The sequence below is a fragment of the Dasypus novemcinctus genome, chromosome 24 (genome assembly GCF_030445035.2).
Source record: "Dasypus novemcinctus isolate mDasNov1 chromosome 24, mDasNov1.1.hap2, whole genome shotgun sequence".
Lineage (NCBI taxonomy): Eukaryota > Metazoa > Chordata > Mammalia > Cingulata > Dasypodidae > Dasypus > Dasypus novemcinctus.
The window spans coordinates 60,062,788-60,084,188 of record NC_080696.1 but is presented as its reverse complement, the minus strand read 5'-3'; the positions used below and the strand labels follow the sequence as shown (position 1 = coordinate 60,084,188).

The 21,401-nt window shown below is 46.1% G+C and overlaps 1 protein-coding gene across 2 annotated transcripts in view; it reads right to left on the bottom strand.

Annotated features, from left to right (window-relative positions):
* The window catches only part of CASS4 (Cas scaffold protein family member 4), a 35,878-nt gene extending 14,477 nt beyond the window's left edge, over window positions 1-21,401 (bottom strand). Inside the window, exons 1-2 of one of the 2 annotated variants that reach the window (XM_058287254.2) lie at window positions 21,101-21,401; window positions 609-1,031 (exon numbers count right to left, since the gene is read on the bottom strand). In XM_058287254.2, coding sequence (XP_058143237.1) covers window positions 609-1,031; window positions 21,101-21,211 — 534 coding nt within the window. In that variant the 5' untranslated portion in view covers window positions 21,212-21,401. Of the gene's footprint in view, window positions 1-608; window positions 1,032-11,901; window positions 11,992-21,100 lie in introns of those variants that run through there. The other variant, XM_058287255.2, reaches the window with a different exon arrangement.

The window sequence follows — 21,401 nt, the reverse complement described above, 5'->3', positions numbered from 1 at the left end:
TATCTGAGAGCAAACACACAGACAAATTTTTTGTGGTTTTGTTGTGGTTTGGATTTTACTTAAATGGCTCTTTCTTCCCCCTTAAACACACCTCACATAACTATCTCATTTCTTTGACCACTGCATTGTATTTCATTGTAGGGATATGCCTTGATTTATTTAACCAGTCACTCCATTAATGAATATTTAGGCTTTCGATTTCCCCAATGACAAGTAATTCTGTAATGACCGTGGCTTCCCTTCACATACATATTTGCCTACTTGTATATTTCTGTAGCAATTCTAGAAATAAAATGTCTGGGTCAACGGGAATATACAGTTTAAATCTGATAAGCAATTGCTTGCCTCTGAACCCATGGAAATTCAAGCCCTGCGTCCGTGGCCAGTGGTCCTAGCACTGCTTCACAGTGTTAAAGGCCCCTGGGAAGATGCTTGTGTCCACACACACTGGATCACAAGGGGAGACTTCAGTACCAGTCACGCTGCAGTGGGACCCGCGGGCACCCAGCCAACCCTCCAGACTGCCATTTTACACATTTGGACCTCCCGAAATGGACGTATATTTCCACAGCCCTTGACCCATCTATTTCATTTGGAAATACGCTTACCTGTTTGGGAAAGCTTAGAGTCTTTTCGCAGATGATCCTGGCGTTGGCGGATGGGTCAGGGAACTCGTAGACTTGGGCGGTGGACGGCAGGGGTGCCTCCACCCAGCTCTTCATCTGCTCGTAGACGGGGCCCGGAGCGGGAGGGCTGAGCAGCGTGGGCACCTGGTAGGTTTCCTCCGAGCTGGCGAGGGCTTCTTCCAGGCCCCTCGGGCAGCGGGCACAGAGCCTCTCCGCGGGCGCCTCGGCCAGGATTTGGAGGCGGTTGGCCGGGGCCAGGCCTCGCCTCCCGTGGAGCACGCACTTCCACCAGCCCTCGCTCTCGGGCACGTTTTGCTCCAGAATGGTCAGGATGTCTCCCCTGCAGAAAGCCAGCTCGTCAGAGCAGTCCGGGTGGTTGTCATACAGGGCCTTAGCCAAGAGGGCCTGGGACAGCGGGGAGAAGAGAAGCCATCAGTCTACAGGGCCACGCCCAGTGCTGCTCGTTCAGAAGCGCAGGGGCCGATCCACAACTGCGCCGCTGTTCCATCCCACCCCCGCGGCTCTTGCCGTGTGATTTATCCCTACCTGTCCTTGGGGTCTCAGCCTGAATGTCATCCTCAGGGAAATCTTACCTCCACCCTGAGACTAGGTTGAGCCTCCCTAAAATAGGCGCTATTTTCATTGAACCATAGTCCTCATAGTTGAATAATTGAGTGCAGCGTAAAGCACAGTTGGGTTGAAATCCTGCTCTGTGACTCCCTAGCTGTGGAGTCTTGAGCAAATTAATTAACCTCTCTGGACTGCAATTTCCTCATCTGAAAAATGGGAATAAGAGTAATACCTACCCCATAGGGTTATTGAGAGGATGCAGTGGGTCGATACATGTAAAGTTCATCCAACAATGCTGGTTTTCAGGAAGTGCTGTTTGTTTGACTGTTGGTGGTTTTATTCCTTAACTCGATTAGAAGCTCCATGATGGCTGGGAGCCTACTTCACTTATTTGCTAGTCTACTACTCCCAGCATCGAGCACAGGCCCAGGAGCATAGGAGAGCTGCTCAGTAAATGTTCATGAATGAATAATGACACACAGACTCAGAGAGGTTAGGTAATTTGTCTATGATCACACAGCCAGGATCAAACCCCAGGTTCCCTAATTCTCAGATGTGTGCTTTTTCAGTAAACCACACAGTCTCCCTAAAAATTCGCCTTGTTGCAATGGCAGGGATGGGTAAGTCCCTTCTTTATTTGAACTGTAATTCTTTCTGCTGCAATTAAGTGAAGGCAATTAGTTTCTGTAGAGTTTTTAAACCGATCATATTTCCCCTTATATCAGTGCATATTCATTACAGAAAAGTTAGAAAATATAAAGAAGCAAAAAGAAGAAAATAAAAATTACCCATAATCCCACCACTCAGAGAGAATTAGTCATACCATTTTGGTATTTATCTTTCCAGTTTTTTTTTTTTAATAAATTTAGTTAATTATACTTTTACTACCCACTAGCACCTAATACATGCAGTTTATAAAGTAATCAGCATGCTAAGGGGTGTGGAGTTTTTCTTTTAGGAGTAACGAAATGGTTCTAAATTTTTTTGTGGTGATGAGTGCACAATGTTGAGATTATACTAAAAACCACTGGTTATACACTTTGGATGGATCATATGGTACATGAATATATCTTAATAAAACTACTAAACAAATAAATAAATACTTGTGCAAGAATAGCTAGAAACAGCAGCTGTGTACAGCAGGGGAAACAGAGATTGAGAGGTGAAGAATTTTTTGGTGTGTTTTTTGTTTTTATTATTATTACTGAAATAATGAAAATGCTCTAATAACCATTGAAATGATGAATGTACAACTATGTGATTATACCAAATACCACTGATTGTATACTTTGGATGAATTGTATGCTTTATTAATATGTATCAATAAAATTGATTTGTCTAAAAAAAGTTTTTAAAAAAGGATATCAAAGCAAAAATGATCAAACCTTCCATTACATTTGTTGAGAATTCAGTTGCACATTTTGCATAATTTTTTTACTATGGCAAAAATGGAATTGGATGGTCAGTTGCTGATAAAAACCACCTTAAACACCCAGGTATGTGTGGATTTAGGAAAAACAACAATGCTTATGTCTGAGAAGCATAATGGAATTAAATTCCCCAGACTGCCACAAAGGGCTGCACGAATCCCCCCACAAATCTATAGCAGCTGAGATCCTCAGAGATCATAAGAAATTTCTGTAAAAAATGTCTTTGTTTTTATGAGGAAAGCAATAAATAGTCATTAAAGAAAAAAATACCAAATCGTGATGAGCACAAAGTAGAAAACACAGATGCCCACGGTGTCACTGCCACAGATAACTGTGGTCATCCTTTGGTTTGTGTCCTTAGAGATCTTTCCTTGTGCATATTTGTATAATCATAGTTACTTTTCAAAACCTAATGGTTCTGCATGATTTTTCTGTAAATTTCTAAATACTAAGGGAATAAAAATTAATGGGAATCATATGATACATCGTTCTAATATTTGCTTTTTTCCATTTAAAAATAGACTGTCAACAGAGTGTCTTCTTCAGTATCTTTTTAATTACCTATGTGGTATCCACTGAATGGATAAACCATACTTGTCCTTTCTGGTTTGGGGACATTTGAACTAATCTCAGTTTTTAGCTACTATAAACAGCACAGAAATAATAACCTTTGTAGATAATATTTGTAGCCTCCCTTATTTATTTCATGGGTAAAATCCTAGGTGAGGAGTTGGTGGGATGGAAATCATCTCGGCTCTTTCTTCCCCTCAGGAAGGTTTTCGTCAAGTCACACCTCCCCCCCCCCGCCATGGTACTGGGAGAGCCCATTGCCTTGCACCCTCATCACCTCCTTACACAAGCTTTTTGTCAGATGGTAAAGTACATTTATGTAAAAGCCTTTTCAAGGAAACCCGGAATTTCTTTTTTAACATGTTCACTCAAGTACCCAGATGACCTAAAGCCATGGAATGGACCGCAGCCTGCCTTCCTCTGTGAGTTGATACCGTGATTGCACCTGGAGAAGTGCCAACCTCCCGGCTACACTCTATCTCTAACTCATTAAAAAAAAGAGAAGAAAAAGAAAAGAAAAGAGGTTTGAAAGAGTTACGGACTCATGTGGGATGAGGGGAATTCTTGCCTGGAGAGAGTTCCTCTTTCGCCCACGGTGAAACAGAAATCCTTAACTGGAAGGAATGATAGAAAGTCATCTGGTGGCTGATACTCTATTAAAGTGAAAAGCAGGAAGCAGATGGAGCCCAAGCGGTTGAGAGCCTGCTTCCCATGTATGAGGTCCTGGGTTCGATGCCCAGGACCTCCTAAAAAAAAAAGTGAAAATAAGCCCAGTTCGAGCTATCGCTACGACTGCCTTCCAGGTGTCAGGCACCCTGGGGTGTGCCCTTGGGTCAGCCATTTTTTCCTCCATGAATTTAGCAAACATTTGTTGGATCCTATGGTACAGCATTGTTCTTGGCGCTTGAGTTTTCAGAAACACAAATTTTGATCTTGCCATTCTCCGCTCTACGTTTCAAGGGCTCCTCAGGCTTCTTTGGATGAAGCCCCTGTGCCCCCCCAGACCTTCAAGCCTCTTTTTGCTCCTGCTCACCTCGCCCGCCTCGGGGTATCACTTCCTCAGCAGCCTGTGTGAGTGGCGCTCCTCCTGGGGGCTCGAGTCCTGCACAGCCAGTTCTCTCTGCCCCCAAACAGTCAGCAACCCTTTACCCCGTGAAATCCCACTCATCTTTCCAGATCTAGCTTAAATGTTACTTCTTTAAAAAACAATGAGCTCACACCCTCCCCCAGACCGAACCAGTTCCCCTGTTTGTTTGTTTTTTGCTCAACACCCTTCCAGGTCAGTACTTATCCCACTTGTATTCAGTTCATTAAGTGGACGCTCATTGATTCTGCCACTGACTCCCTGCCTAGCACACAAGCTCCAGGAGAGCAGAAGCTGCATCTTCGCTGTTCTCTGCTGCATGCCTAGGGTCCAGCACATAGTAGGTGCTCATTAAACCCTTGTTGAGTTAGTGGATAGATAGGGTATGGGTACAAATAATGCAATGCCCCCATTTTCACATCTCTGGGAGGTAAACAGACACACAGCACAAAGGTGAGAGCTCCTATTTCCCTAGCAGGCTGAGGAGGTCATGGAAGATTTCTTTGACCCTCTCTCCACCTTCTTAGGTGGATTTTAGTAAGGTGACCACCAAGATGTGTAGAAGATGGATCTCAAGGCCTCGCTAGTGTCCTGCTGAATTTCCACCCCTTGAACGTCTTGAGAGTAGGTTTCACATTACATGGGTCTCAGCTCTGAGAATCCAGCAGGGATGAAGTTTTCAGAGGGACCAGAGGTTTAGAATCTTATAAAGATTATTCATTAAAGGTCAAGGCCTAGCAAATTTATATGCTAATTCATAGGTTGTTTTTCCAGAAAAGATGCAAATAATTTCTGGTTAGTAGGAAAAGATAACCCAAAGGATACAGTTTATTACTTGTAGGACTTTAGCCAGTTTTGTATCTAATCCTGCAATCATATCCTAATAGTCCTTTATTAAATTGCCTATAGATAACCCAGCTCCTCGCTCTTTGACCCAGTTTTGACACAGGTTCCTTCATTTATTAATCATGTGTTGATATGTGTTCATTTTATATTTGATGAAAATCATGATTTCACCCTTTTGGAAATTAGACTTCAACAATTTACATTAGGAAAGAAAGGGAAAACACAGTCTTTAGTCAATCGCCACTATTCTATGAAATATATTCAAAACAGTTTGAAAAGCAAAAGCTCCTCATCTGAAATGTCCCTGCATCTGTCTGGAAATAGGATATTGTGTATCTGCAGACAGAACAGTTGCTGCAATATGGCAGCTGCAAATGTCCAGAGTTGCAGCAGCTTAGCTGGTAGACCTGCCTATTGTGAAAGGCCGGGCATATCCCTGGAAAACAATGGCTTCTTGTGGTCATCCACCCTGCCCAGCACCCACAGCTGTCCAGGACGGACAGCGACAGTCTTTGTCCCTGCCACACGGATTGCTTCGTTGTCTGTCCTGCTGTGTTCGGTGGAGCAGCCTACACCTGCAAAGGATGTGTGCTCCCAGCAAGGCAAAACCCTGAATATTTTGCTCTACCGTGATTCCCTGTCAGCGCCGCATTTCATTATAACTGGCAACGGGTATCTCCAGACACCTCAAGCAATAATTAATGACTGAGATTCAACAGCAAAGACCGTCAAGATTTCTGCTACAAAAGAAGAACAAAACGCACGTGGGAAGTCTTGGGGGACTTGTTGACCCAGAAAGGAGGGACGGCAGTGAACTAGCTTCGAATGCCGGCCTACCTTGGGCCAGGTGCGTGGAAGCCGTTATAACAGTAAACTCCCAGAAGCCTCAGAGGTGGGCTTGCTTATCCCCATTTTACAGATGAGGAAACTGAGGCTCGGAGAGATCAGATGGCTCGTCCCAGGTCGCACATTGAGCAAGGGGTAGAAAGAGAAGTGACAGCTCACCCCTCCAGCTGGCCTCCTCACATCCACTTCTGCGCCCTTCCCCTTGCCACCTGTTCTCCACGCAGCTGCCGGGGGACACCTTACGCACCTGAAGCCTAAAGACCTCCAGGTGTTTAGAACGGCTGTAGGACAAAACCTGAACAATCTCCCTGCGCGCAGTCGAGGCCCGGGACGGTCGGGCCAGCCTCCCTGCCCTCGCCGCGCAGGGCGCTGCCACCTCAGGGGGGCGCTCTGCTCTTCCTCCCGCCGCACCCCCCTTCCTTCAGGTGTCCGTGTGCTGGCCCCGCCTCAGGGAGCTGGCGCGGCGCTAGATCCCCCCCACCCTCCTCCTCCGGGCCATGCAGGGAAGAGTCCAGCCGGGGCGAGTCGGGCAGCGCAGGGAGAGCAAGAGAGAAGCTGTGCAGGTGTCCCTGCCCGCGGTGTGCCCAGCATTGCGCCACGCGATTCGGGGACAACGGGCGGGGACCACGGGCAGGCGGCCGCCGAGGAGCCTGCTCACACCTGGGATTGTCACTGAGGCCATTCACCAGGAGCTCTTTAATAGGGTGCCAACGTAGATATGTAGGAGACGGAGGACACACGTCCAGACTTTTGTTTTCCAAGAGCAGTTAGATTTCAGGTACCGTGGAAGAAAGGTTCTCAATTTCAGCCAGGACCTTTTCCCCAGAACTTCAGACAACAGCTGGGCAAGGGGAAAGGAGACAGAAGAGTAGGCCTCAGGGAGGGCGGTGGAGGGGGCGGTTTGTAGAAAGGAAGGCAGAGCCTAAGGGCTGCCTGCCGTCAGGGTGGTGAGCTGGGAGAGGGAGACCCTCACACAGTTGTGGGAATGCAGCTTGCACCGCCACAGTCATCAGCCAGGAGCCTGGGCTGGCCGGGGAAGGAGCGATTCACTGCAGCTGGAGAAACCCGGGAAGCCAGGCCCCTTCACTCACTCCCCCACCACGTTCGCATGGAGCATCTGCTCCAGGCCGGGTGCTCTGCGGGCGCTACGGCGGTGAGCTGAGCAGTTCCTGGACCCCCGACATTCACAGTCCAGTGGTGGAGACAAAACTCTGATCAAGTACTCACAAAAGAAAGAGAGGGTTTCTACTTGAAGGAAAATACAGGAATTCTGAGAAATTATGAGTCCAGTTGGGAAGAAAAGGGTGGTGGGCGAGGTCTTGGAGAAGGGTTGAGAAAGTGGCTGTGGAGGCTGAGTAGGCATTAGTCGGATTAAGAGTCCGGGAGAGAGCGTTCAGGCAGAGGAAGGGTGTGTGTGTGTGTGTGTGTGTGTGTGTGAAGTGCGTGGTGAGTTGGAGGAACTGAGAAAAGACCAGAGGAATGGGCCTTGCTTTATGTACTGGCTGCTGTTTACGTCTGGTTGCTGGGTGGAGAACAGATTGGGGGGGGGCAAGTGTGAAACCCAAAGACTAATCACAGCCTGTTGCCCAATCCAGGTGGCTTGGGTGAGGGTGGACGTTGGATTTAGAATAGCTGTAGATGGGAGCTGGGGAAGGAGTGGATGTAGTTTTGAGCTGGGTGTTGAAGGAAGAGCAGTTTTATACTTGCCAGAGAATGGAGAAAGGGAGTGCTGCTGGACAGACCAGGAAAAGTAAGAAGAGAAAGAAAAACTGGCTCTCGCACATTCTGTCTTGACCCAGTAGAAATGCCACCTCCGGAAGCTGCAGTTGTTGGCTTCTCTTATCGCTCTTACTAGGACGGTAATCCCCTCTCTAGCTGGGAGGTGGGCACAGTTCCTCCGCGAGGGCACCCACGCGGACTCTCCAGGAGCCCAGCTTGCCTCTCTGCTTTCCTGTGCATGTGGACTTTCCCCCCCAGTTTACTCGAAAGACAAAGCTGCAGGAACTCTTGAGTGTGAGCACTGGACAAGGGCCCGGCGGGCAGGGGCTGCTTGACATCGCTGACCCTGTCGTCTCAACTGAGAGCTTAGAGGCCGTGCCCTAATTTGCGTTTCCAGTAGGCCGGCCTGAGCCTCTGGCCCTGTGCAGACTCCTCGAATGGGCAGCCTGTGTTCTGAAGCTCCCCTTTGGGGTGCTCCAGACTGTTTTCCTGCTGCCTCCCAGGCCGGGGCTTTCTCCCCCCTATTCTGCTTCTTTCCGGCTTTCCGTGCACGGGGGTCAGCTCCGCATCCCCGCCGGTCAGGTTTCCTCCTCCCCTCATCGTTCACCACCACCCAAACAAAGCAAAACAAAAATGACAACAATCCAGAGCAACAACACAGGACACTCTGGTACTCCTAGGAGGAAAGAAAACGTTCATCGAAGGCCTGAGAGGGTTTCGTCAGGGTAACCCAGGATAACATTACTTCAAGGGAAAGTCAATCACGTCACGAGATAATTAAGGGCCCGCAGGCGTGGTACAGACTGTAAATATGGCAGGAATCTCGAGGGGGAGACGCGTGGGGCGGGCATCTCTCAGCCTCTGCTCTGAGAGCTGCAGAACTCAATGTCAGTGAGAAGGGTGTTTTCCTTTAACTAAAATCCTTCTCTGAAAACTGTCCATGTTTGACATTTGAGCTTCCTTCTCACAGATTCCATGCCTTACTTCCAAGAATTCTTAGTTCATTTTAGGGGAAGGTGACAGAATTTTTCATACTTCCCCTCTGAAGGACATGAGAAATGGTTAGTTATATGAAAACCACAATTATTTCTAAGCATACTCTGTAAATATTACAAATCCTTTGATGTATGGGGAATGTGAATCTGTGAAGCTCATGAAGGGTTTTCCTTGATTGAGGAACTTTTACTTCATCATCAGTGAGATATTTTCTTATGTGTCTTTATGAGGAAGCTGAGCACAGACTGGGCATATCAGGCGCAAACGCGACTGGAGAAAGCTCTTTGATCATTTTTAAGGACAACAAGCTCTCCTTGGATGCACTGGAAAGTATTTTATATTATGTAAATATGAAGCGAGGCTAGCAGGGATCAAAGCAGGGAGAACGGTGTTATCTGTTGGTTTGTGAGAGACAATTCTGTCATTTTTTGAAAACACATCATACTTTCAAAAAAGAAAGAAAAAGAAAAGTTTCCGAAAGCACAAGAGAAATCCCCTCACCGCCTCCATTTTTTTCCACCCACATTCTCCAAGAAAGGAGGAGATGGAGAAGGACAACCTGAGAAGAAACTGAGTCCCAATGCCACACTTCTTTTGTGAGAGAGCAACATTCTGTGAGATAACTTCTGGAACTCAAAAGAAAGATTAGACAGACATCAAAAATGTTTGTAAGGAGTCACGGCCACTCCACAACAATACAGACTTCTTACATGCTGTGTGTTGGCTAGTATCATTTTCCTACAATTCATCAAAGAGGGAAAGCACCCTCCTTCATCTTTGGATGCACATTAGCCCCTAATGAAAGCAGTTTATTTGTCCTGAGAGGAATGCCACTGGAGTTCCAAGGGCCAGGAGTCGTGTTATTTTGTTGTCTGCTATTCAGTGGATGCCTGCACGTTGCAGCGCATCTGCAGCACAAGATGATATGAGAATCTCAACAGATAGCTGATGAGTCTGTGACCAAGAATACCTCTTGAGAGAGGAATGTCCAGCTGATAAAGACATTTTAACTCAGCTGAGTAAGATGCACAGTTATTTACCAGTAGATTCTGCGCTGAAAAGAATTGAAACAGCCTAAATATAAGTACAGGTAAATAGGTAAATAATGATAGGTTTGTATAATGGAATACTATAAAGCCATTTAAAAGCACAAGGTGAGTGTATACAAGCTGAAATGGAACAATTTCCAAAATCCAGTATTTCATTTTTTCAAAGACCAAATGAGAAACTGTGACTATGGCATGCCCCCATTTATGCCTAGAAGAATATAAGTAGTTGGGGTTCCCCATATGGGTAGGGGAATAGGAGTCCAAGGAACTAGAAATTTGGGGTGAGAGGAAAACACACTTTCAGTTCATGTTCATTTGCAGTTTGAATCTTTAAACCATGTTGTGCTTCTTTAATATAAAAAATTTATTTATTTTTTTAAAGAGGATTCAGTTCTGTTGGGGCAAAAATGGCTTCTGCCTTGATGAACTTTGGCAACCACTTTTCATTAGGGCTCAAGTCCTCTCTCCACCTGGATTTGCTCGAAGGAAGCCTTGGCTCAGAGTCAATCTTAACCTTTGCGGCACAAACTCACCCAGGGAAACCGTTTATGAACTTTGCTTCCAGGATGACTAGCAGCGTGAGAATGCAACCCAACAGCATAAATGCAACTCCCATTGCCCATTGTCCAAAGGACTCGTACACGCTACAGCACCGAAGATCCTGAAAAGTGCTTGAAACTGGCTGGGGTTGTGAGAGTCTCTCTCCCCTGCTCCTTGCGAGTAGGAGCAAAGCGTCGAAGCGCCCGGAGAAGGTGGTTAAATTAAACAAGGTCTTAGGGTAGGGGCCCTGAGAGTCACAGAACTTTAGGGTGGAAGAAGCTTGAAGGGTTTGTCTGGCAAGTGAGGGAGGCGTGGAGTGAGTGTGCAAGCAGCTGGGGGGGCTCCCTGTCCTTCCCCCGCACCACGCCAACCTCCTTCCCTCCCTCTTTGGCCAGCTGCAGAATGCTGGGCACAAACATCCTGAGCAGAGGGAAGGTCCCCCATGGTGGGACTAGTTACCCAGAGCCAGAACTAGGAGGTGTTGCAGGCCCTCACAGTCACGTGCTGCCAGCGTGCCCCGGGGCGGCGACTCAAGCACCATCTGCCTTCTTTCCTCCCAGGAGTTGGTGGGTCGTCTCCAGATGGGAGCACCGGCAGCCAGCTCATCTCCTTCTTTTCTCTCCCTTCTCTTCCTTTCCCACCCTCATTGTCCTCATTTCCTTTCTTCTTCCTCTCCTCTTTAATCGCCTCCCTCTGAAATCATTTTCCAAGATGTCATTATATTAGCTTTGATTTTCCCTCGTGAATTTCAGTAGCTTTCCATATTAACGTTTACATTTAAAACTAAGAGTCCACCAGTTATGGGGCCCTGAGTTATCTAAAACAGCAAAATGGTATATTTCATAACCAGAACTTGCCCTCAGAATTTGCAATCATATGAAAGTATTTTCTTTTCATTTGTCATGCTTAATGTAGTGAGAGGATTGGTTTGCAGTTTTGGAAATCCTGAGACAGCTTTGCTTCAATAATCTGCATTTCATTATCAGACATATTTAGAATTTTTAAAATGAGGTGACAGCTAATTAATTTCTTGCATCATCCTGCAACACGAGGGAGAGTTATTTCACTTGGAGCTGTTTATATAAACAAAACAAAACAACACACAAAAAAAAACCTTAAGTAGTTAAATACTGAAGGAAAACTGTTGTCTTCCTTTTGTGATTAAGGTTCATTTGACAAATAAGTCAGGAAAATAACTGAGTTTCTGCTTCAGCTCCCCCTGAGAAAAAGTAGAAAATTCTTGAAAGAAAGGCTCCAAAATGTGGAGAAAATAACCTGAAGTCACTAAATTGAAAGTGAGATACTGAAACTCCCTTTTCCCAAATAACTTGGATGTTTACAGTAATATTTAAGCTTTAAAAAAAACTTAATTGAGAAGAATATATATTTCAAAAGCAGACTATAAATTCTCATTTTTGTTTCAAAACCTGGGGCATAAAAATGACTTTCAAGTGTTTCCAGTTGTGTGAGAGTTATTTGGAAAACATCATTATCTCCTTCCTTAGTTTAGGGAGAAAACTTAGAAATAACAAGTTATGGACCGCTTTCCATGGATAATTCAGAGTGCCAAGCATCAAATAGTTGTAGAAAAGAGATGTCAGGAGAGAGAAACTCCAGGTACTCACATTCGCCTTCATCTTGATCTTTTAAATAAATTATTTTTAGAGATGCCTATTCCATATCCTGGAAAACACCAGCAGAAATTGCTTCTGAAGAGAACTCCCTCCGTAGTGGTTTGTGCTGGAATCCTGGGAGGCTCCTGGTGACACTGGGGCCTGAGCGGAGCTCCTGTGCAGCTGTCCAGCTGATTACGCAACAAGCCCCTCCAACATTCCTGCCGATTCCCTCCCATCTCCTGTACTCCAACAGCCACCTCGGGGTGGGGTTTACCGTGAACTCTTTAAAAGAGTAAATAAACCTGGTCAACTTGTATATGAGGAGGGTGAGAAAAAAACCACATTTTAATAAAAGGGTGATTCCTGGCTGTCCTAACACCTCTAAAACTGAGCCTGGGTGACGGAAGATTCTGTGAACAAGCAGAAACCTTCAGTGATCTCTCCATGACCAGGGTAAACTGATCAATCTGGCTTTTGAATTATTTCAGATTGTTCAGATGACAAAAGTCATATATTAGGGGGATTTTTGTAACTGCAGAGGGTGCAACCTACTCATGGGACTTTGAGGAAGAGGTTGTGCCCAGGAAAAACTGCCAAGGCCCACCAGTGGAAATGAAGCATTTTCTTCCCTGCTGCCTGAAAGCTGGGATTTTCCAGTAGGTTCAGGTCTAGAGCAGCTCGCTTGAACGTGCTTCCATTGTCCACAGCTACCTTGCCACAATGCTCTTTTAGCCATTCGTTCATCACGAATACTTTAAAAAAAAATTTTTTTTAAATTTTATTTTATTTTTAAATTACATTAAAAAAATATAAGCGGTCCCCATAACCCCCACCCCCTCACCCCACTAATCCCACATCAACAACCTCTTTCATCACTGAGGCACATTCATTGCATTTGGTGCATACATTCTGGAGCACTGCTGCACCGCATGGATAATGGTTTACATTGTAGTTTACACTTTCCCCCAGTCCATCCAGCGGGCCATGGCAGGACATACAATGTCCAGCATCTGTCTTTACCGAGCGCCAATCGTACGTCTGACCACGTGTGCTGGGGTGGTGCGGTGGCCACCGAGTGTACTTGATCTAGGGTAAGGGTTGAAATAACGTCGCAGCAAAGCATTCCGGGCCCTCCAATAACTGCACCAAACTGCCTTCAAATGAGAAGGGCCCGGGCCGTCCCAGCAGGTTTACCATTCAGCCACACTCCGGCTGGCCTAGTCCCTGGTTTTATCATCTAGTCTGAAAAGCGAAGGCTGAAGCAGTTGAGGATTTGGCCCGAGCTCATGTGTAACTCACCAGCGCGGGTGGGCAAGGAACTGAGGACTTTTCCGGGCCTTAGTCTCCTTAGTGAGGTGGCTTTGTGGGCTGGCCACCAACTTCCCATCCGGCAAACCCCTGCATTTCGCATGGCTTCTTGTCTCACTCTTCCCTCTTAGTTCATGAAAGGAAACGGAGGGATTGAAAGGAAAGTAACATAGAGGATCGTTTCCTTCTTTCTTTTTTGAAAGGAGAGGGGGAGGACAGGCATGGAGAGGGAAGGTGTTTCGTGTTATTTCACAGTCCATAAGCGAAGCTCCCAATTCCAATTAGGAGAAAGCCTTGTCTAAGGCAAACTTTGTGTGTCCAGCATGATTTCTGTCATCCCCACATGTCGCCTGCACAATTTTTTGCTTAAATTAAGATATTAAATTGAGCCAATTAAAGAAAAAAAGATTCATATAGTTATGAATTCCAAAAATACAAATTGGATTATGTTTGTAATCTGATCTGTACCTGGCCATGATTGAGTTATGATTAGGGCGTTGAGTTCCCATCTCTTGGTGGGTGGGGACTCCCAGATAAAAGGCATGGCAAAGGACAGAGTTGAGGGTTTTTGATGTTGGAGTTTTGATGTAGGAGTTTGATGCTGAAGCCTTAAGCTGGAGCCCTGGGAAGTAAGCTCACAGAGGAAAGAGAAGCAAGCCCCAGGAAGAGAGGAACCCTGAGCCCAGAGAGAAGCAAGACCTGGGAAGAGGGGAGCCCAGGAAGACTGAACCCTTGTAAATGTCAGCAGCCATCTTGTTCCAATATGTGCAAATAGACTTTGGTGAGGGAAGTAACTTATGCTTTATGGCCTGGTATCTATAAACTCCTACCCCAAATAAAGACTCTTTATAAAAACCAACCAATTTCTGGTATTTTGCATCAGGACCCCTTTGGCTGACTAATACACTCTACTCAGTACTACCTATGAAATTATAGGTTTGATGGGCTAGTTTAGTTTTTTCTAATGCACATTAATATACATAACTAATGGAAAAATATTCTGCGTATCACCTAAAATCATCTTGTATTCCAGGGGTCAAGGTCCCTGCAATGTGTGATTTTTTTCATCTGAATGATCAGGAAGAATTCAAAGCTGGCTCAAGTGGCTTAATGTATCACAGAGAAATGAGCGAAGGTTCAGGCTTGTTCCCAGAATTCTCCATTTTTCGAGGTATTAGGAAAGCAAGGAGTTGCCTGTTGTTTAAGCTTTCTTTCTCTCATTCTCCTGGCATTTATTCCAGGTCACTGGGTTTACCCATCTTGCTGTCAATAAAAGGCTACAGATAACCCATCCCAAGCCTGGGGAATGTTAGTGAGAATGTCTTGTGTAAGCGGCCTGGATTATTTCCCAATGGTTGGTGATCTCTTCACTCTGGGAAACATCAGCCTAAGAAAGAAATAACTGGTGCTTTGCTCTTAGTACCTGACCTTGAGTGCTTTTATTCCCCTTTCAAGGTGGGACCCTAAGTAAACAAAGCACCCTCATTTTTTGTTAGCCAGATGGTAAATGTCCCAGGGGAGAAAGTGCCTGCTGCTTTCCTAGCTGACTCTCCCCCGTTCCCACCCTTCCCAAAGGACAGACCGCCTGGGCAGCTCTGGACAGAGGGATAACACACAAATCTGCTCTTGATTCCAAGAGAAATGACAGTTTAGGGAAAAAGAACAATACTGGACATTCACGAACTTCTCAACTCAGGGAGAAATTCTCTCGGGAAGGGCAAGGTGGTCCAGGAGGGCCTAGGAGTGGCTTTTCCGTGGTCCACACCAATTTCCTGGAGGAGTTTTAAGAATGCGCAGAGCCCCCAACAAGGAGGGTCTGGAGCTGGTGGCCTGGGCACAGGAGGACGCCCTTTTCTTCCAGTCTTAGCTCCATTTCTCATGAGTGGGGGTGCAAGAGTCCTCCTCTCCTGACCCATGGCTTATGAACAATACACTTGAAGTGGTTCCTAAAAAAGTTAATTCCTCTTTTTGCAACTCATGCTGGAGTCTTCTAATATCAATCACCCCTTTTAGCATCTTTTTCACCAGCCTCCCATCTTCCTCCTTTTAAGTTCTTTCTCCTCCAGCCCTTGTCATTTCCTCCCTTAGTCACCGCAGTTCCAAGATGACTGCAGTATATTTCTCTGGTTGCTTCCCCATTCCATGATCATGCTGGCCACTCGCCTTTGTATGGTCTCCTGGGAGACTCTCTAATTTTGGGGTGTAGAGGTGTTCGATTTAGCTTTTTTTTTTTTTTTTAAATGTGCTCAATTAGAAACAAAATGTTAATAAGGGTTGTTAAACAGGGAAAAGTAATGCTTATGTAATGGACTTTTTAAAAACTGGATGACAATTCCTTGAATATCGAAAAAGGGGACCAGATACTTTTATCTTTTGTGGCACACAGAATAATGCCTGGCATGTCATAGGCACTTGGTATTTGTTGAATGAATGAACAGTACGTCATCTCCCTGAATCAAACATAGCATATGCTGTTAAATAAAATCTATTTCCTCCTTTAGTCATTATTCTGATCCCCACACGCCCCGACACACAAAAGACAGAGCAAACAATTCTTCTCCATGTCCACTGAGAACAGGAGGGAACTATCTGGAATGGGAGGCAAAGCTGTCTACACGTACGTCTCCTAAATCACCTCCTTGCTTCTAAGCTCTTTTCCTACCTCCAGTGGGTTTGCCACACAGCAGCCCATTTCAAAATAGAAGTCAGATCACGTCCTCTCCTGCTCTAGAGGTGCTAGGGCTGCCCTTGCAATTAGAATGCACCTTAAAGCTCTCCATGTAGTCTCCAAGACCCTCCGTCTCTTTTCTGACCCCGTTCTCCCCTTGGTTCTGAGGCAGGTGCAGGGAAAGGGAAGACTCGGGTCACAGCTGAAGACCCGGCAGACTGCATGGCCGTGAGACCCCACCCGGAAACCTCCTGAGAGGAAGGCTGCTGGAAAGACCCTGCAAGACACTGGCCACCAGACCCATTTGGAACTCTTTCTGGGGTCAAGGGATAGCTTCAAACAAAAGGCCTCACCATTGGCCCCCTGAGAACTGACAGGTGGGGCAACCAATCAGAACAGCAAACAGCCAGGGCCCCTCCCCTAGCGTCATGAAGGGGGAGGAGGAAAGACTTTAAATAGCCTGACCCCACACCCGCATCTGTGTCCCCCCGCCCCCGCCCCCCCCCCCCCCCCCCCCGTGGCGGGTCCTTAAATTTGTTTATGTGCCATAAGCCCAGAACCAGAGCTTCCAGCTCGCAGTCTACGGGTCTTTTTACTGATACTCTGTGCTGATTCACTCCCACTGCAGGGCCTTGGCGCTTGCTGTTCCCTCCACCTGCAGCGTCCTTCCCATCACTCAGGGAAACGTGTCCCCTCTACAGAGTGGCCCTTTCTGTCAATCGCTGCTACCAGCTCACCCCGTTCTGTCTTCTCTGTGACAGTCATCACTACCTGAAAGCAGTGGGTCTGTTTACTCCTGACTGCCTTTCTGACCTCTGGAATGTCACCCTGTCGGGACCACCCCAAGCCCTCAGAGCCAATAACTATTTGGGGGTGAATGGCTAGACAGTGGACAGTGAGTGTGGTTCAAGGTGGGCACTGGCTCCGGGCCATTTCTCTTTGTGAGACGGGAGAGGGAAGAAAGTCCTGGCCAAGGTCAGAGGGAGGCCACAGGCTCTTTTGAGCTTGACCTCAGTTACAATGGGTCAGGTCTAAGGCAACATCTGGCCATGGGAGGAGGAGGGGGCCAAGTCTCAAAAGTTCAGACCAAGTGGCAGGTCAAGCTGTGGCCACACAGCATCAGACAGTTGAGAGTGAGGGACAGCCTCTGTTCTCAGAGATCTGAAAACTAGGAAGTGCCGTTTCCACCGTCACCCTTTACAACAGAGCTGTGATGCAAGGGCTCCCCTGTATCTGGCAGAGCCTCCCTTCCATTCAAGGGACTAGCAGAAAGCATCTATTGAACATGGCAAGTTTCTGTGTATGGTCCCACGTGCCCTTCTTTGACAGAGACTGAGCTTAAAATGTTTAGCTTTACCACCTCAGAGCTGCTACAGGTACAAGGAGAGCCTGGAATTTCTCCCCCTCCCAAAAGCCCACTGGGCTTTCCTCCCCAGAAGAGTCCCAGCAAGTGACAGACATGAGTATCTGATGCCAGCACCATCTGCCAGCATCTAAACCAACCTTGGGGATGTGGGAGATCTGGGTTTTTCTTTTCTTTTTTATTATTAGTTCTTAGTCTTTAACTTGACGTTTCCTGAGGTGTAGCCTGGACCATTCCACTCAGAGATAAGATAGAAGAGGGATATTTACTCTTCACTTGAGGCTGAATCTGAAATTCAGCCTTCTAAAAACACAAATATTGGTTTGATCAGTTCTCTGGACTGGCCACCTTTGTGTGATTTCATCAAGATGCTTGTTTGAAAACTTCCTTCAGAAGAGCAGTAAGCAGACACCTGCCTTAATAGAGGGAGACAGTATATATAGACTGTCAAGAAAGTACTAGGAAAAGTAGGTTTTAAACTAGAAGTCTAAAAATAAAATAAAATTAAATTAAATTCCAGAAATTCTCCAAAAGTGAATGAAAACAAATGCCAATACTTATTTGACTCAATAATAGTCTTTTAATTCCTGGACATTTAACCCAGTGAGAAAATAATGTTATGGGGGAAAAAAGGCTGTGAGCCAAGATGCTAATTTCAGTATCATCTCTGATCGCTTGTGTATAGGTGCATATGCATGTGGACACACACACACTCAGAAGGTAACACAATTTGCAAGAAAGGAGCTGAAGCACTAAAGTACATGCAGATGTGACTTTCATACATAAGGCATTTTTGAAAGTGCCAAAAATTTAAAACAAGGACTCACATATAAAAATCACCTCATTTTTGAGACCTAATTTTCTAGCATTTCTTGAATGAGCTTGAACATGGAGTCAATTGGCTAGCCTCTGATATGCCAGTGCACAAGGCGTGAGATTTACTACTTTGCCAAGTATAATGATTTCTATCTTTGTTGCAACTGCATTGTTTGAGGTCAGTGCTTCCCATCACTAATATTGGCCTGTTGATTTTTCAGTTATTTTTTTTTTTATCCATGAAACAATTAGGGGAAAACATAATAAAACAGGCAGGTAATTATATGAAATCTGCTATGCACAATCTGCTATGCTCTCCTGACATGGAAATGTGGTTGACAAGGAGTGACGCTCACAAACAGCTCAACAGAGCAGTCATTATTTGCCATCCAGTGTACGAAGGCCAACTTCAGGGGAGGGAAGTTGGTCTGGGGGTGCCTCTGTATGAATGGAAGGGTTCCTTTAGAGTTGGATGCTCCAAGGTGATGACCATGTCCACGGTATGATGCCTTGAAGCTCTGTGACCATTTAAAAAGCAATTAAGCAATGATGTAGGCATTTGAAATAATGAGATGGATCAACTGTGCTAATATGAACCAAACTCTACTATGTATTGTCAACTGTAAAAAGCAAGAAGCTCAATGGTTGTTCAGTTACTGCTCGTATTTGTGGGAAGTCTGAAGGAAAAGCCTGTTATCTTACAGGTGCACTGACAGTTTCTGTGGGGATGCTCCAGAACCCATTCACTGAGCTGCCTCTGGACTAGGAGCTGAAAGACGTGGGTTCCTGTGCTGGTTCTGCCAATTCTGGATGAGTGTAGCCTGCGTGAGCAGAGAGGTCATTCGTCTAAGACGTGGGCTGGCAAACTGTGGCCCGTGGGCTAAATCCAGATGACTGACTTAAGAGTTAAGAACGATTTTACATTTTTAAAGTGTCATAAAAACAAAGACAGGGAAACGGACTTTGGCCCAGTGGTTAGGGCGTCCGTCTACCATATGGGAGGTCCGCGGTTCAAACCCCGGGCCTCCTTGACCCGTGTGGAGCTGGCCATGCGCAGTGCTGATGCGCGCAAGGAGTGCCGCGCCACGCAAGGGTGTCCCCCGCGTGGGGGAGCCCCACGCGCAAGGAGTGCGCCCATGAGGAGAGCCGCCCAGCGTGAAAAGAAAGAGCAGCCTGCCCAGGAATGGCGCCGCCCACACTTCCCGTGCCGCTGACGACAACAGAAGCGGACAAAGAAACAAGACGCAGCAAATAGACACCAAGAACAGACAACCAGGGGAGGGGGGGAAATTAAATAAAATAAATAAATCTTTAAAAAAAAAAAAAAAAAAAAAAAAAGACAACAAGGACTGTACGTGGCCTGCAAAGTCTGAAATTCTAACTGGTCCTTTATGAAAGGAATTTGCTGCTCCCTGGTCTGAGGGTCAGAATAGGTTGAGCGGGCCAAGAGCTAGGGCTCTGGGTTTAGTCTGCCTGAGTTTGATTCCCAGCATTGCCTCCACTTGTTGGCTCTGACCTTGATCTTGGGCAAGATCAAGCAAGCCTGGATTCCTCATCGGTAAAGAGGGAATCAGAGTAATACCTCTACCTTGTGGAGGTGTTGGGAGGATAGAGGGAGAAAATGCAAGCTCAGCACTCAGTCCAGGGCGTAGCAGGAAGGCAATAGTGAACGCCAGTCATTCTTACCTATGCAGTAATGGAAATAGGGCTCCCTAGGGATGCAGGGAATATAAAGTACAATTGTGTATATTCTTTTCAAAATCTGAAGTTCTACATACAGTTTTTAGACAGAATATACAGTACATAAATTTAAAAAGTTCTAGTCATTAAAAAAAAAAAACTAAGATATTCAGAAAAAAAATGTCAGTATTAGGAAAGCAAGGGATACAGAAAAGGTAATGGATAGTTCTAGATTAGGGATGGTTGAGATCTGACAAACAATGCAGTGCATGAACTCAGACTGAATCCTGCATTGGAAATACACACAAGCAAATAACAAGCGAATGACAACAGCCTGAAAAGCTAAAAAGCTGAAAAGCTAAAATGACTATTTTGGGGGCAGGTGAATGTGGGCTGAACAGCAGGTGATATTATAAAACCCCTGTTAAGCATTCCCGGGTGTCAAACAGCCTGTGGTTGTGCAGGAGCCTGCCCTTGTTCTCAGGAGATGCATGCTGAAGTCATTAATGGGAAGGGTCTAATATCCACAATTTATCTTCAGATGGTTTGACAACAAGAACCAAGGTGTATCTGTGTCTAAACAGATACAATTACATGCACAAAAATGCCAGCAATTGGTGAGTCTAGATAAAGGATACAGAGAGGTTTACAGATTTTTCCCCCATTTTTTCCCAGTGGTTTGAAAATGCTCACAGTAATAGTTGAAAACAATATTTCAGAGTATCCTAAAAGAGGATATCATGGGTTACTCATAAATTTCATGATGACATCTAACATTATCAAATAACCTATTTAATTCCTATAAGCAGGCTCCCCACTTGTTTCTTTTTTTTCTCGTCTACTTAAAATTTAAAAAGGCTGTGGCAAGATAAAAAAAAATCAACTTTGAGCTTCACTTTCCTTGCCACCGAGTGATTTTTTTGTTTCTGATAACCATTGCCACTTTCTAAATAGTGAATCTTTTCCTGAAGTTTGTTTGAATTCTCCAGCTCCATCCACACACCTCAGTAGGAAAGCTGATGTGAAAACAGCACCCAGGGAACGTGCTGAGGGCGCGGCTCCGGAGGCTGAAGCCTGCTCCGGGCGCTGCTCTGGAGCAAGCATAGAGAGCCATCAGGGACCTCAGGAGTGACCCAGAGTGCCGTAGGGGGTCAGACACAGCTTGCTCAAGCAGCTCATTGGAAGGTGACTGATGATGGATTTTGCCGTCTCCGAGCAAGCTGGTTTCTACTAGAAAGTACCTTCCACCCGTTTCCGAGACTAATTGTTAAGGCGCTCTGCAGCTCATTCATTTCCCACACTTCAGCGCCCACGTTACCCGTGACCCCCTTGTCGTGCTGCCCCCCGCGCGGCCACCAGCCCCAGCTGCTCACCTTGGGCGCGCCGTCCGGGCCGCTCGACCCCTTCATGTCGCCGGCGTGAAGGGCTCCTGGGAGCTCCCTGGCCCGGCGCTCCGGCCTCACGGGCGGGTTATGCAACGTCATGGCATGTCTGCGACTGGTTCTCAGAAACGGAATTCTATGGAGTTATCTGACAACACATGGGAAATTGTCAAAAAGATTCTCCCAGCCGACACGCTTTCTGCAAAGCGCGATAAGGGTTAAGTGAAAGGGATGAAGGAGGGAGGACCAGAACGACGTGCCTGTCTCATTTTATCTGTAAGGGGAGGTTGTC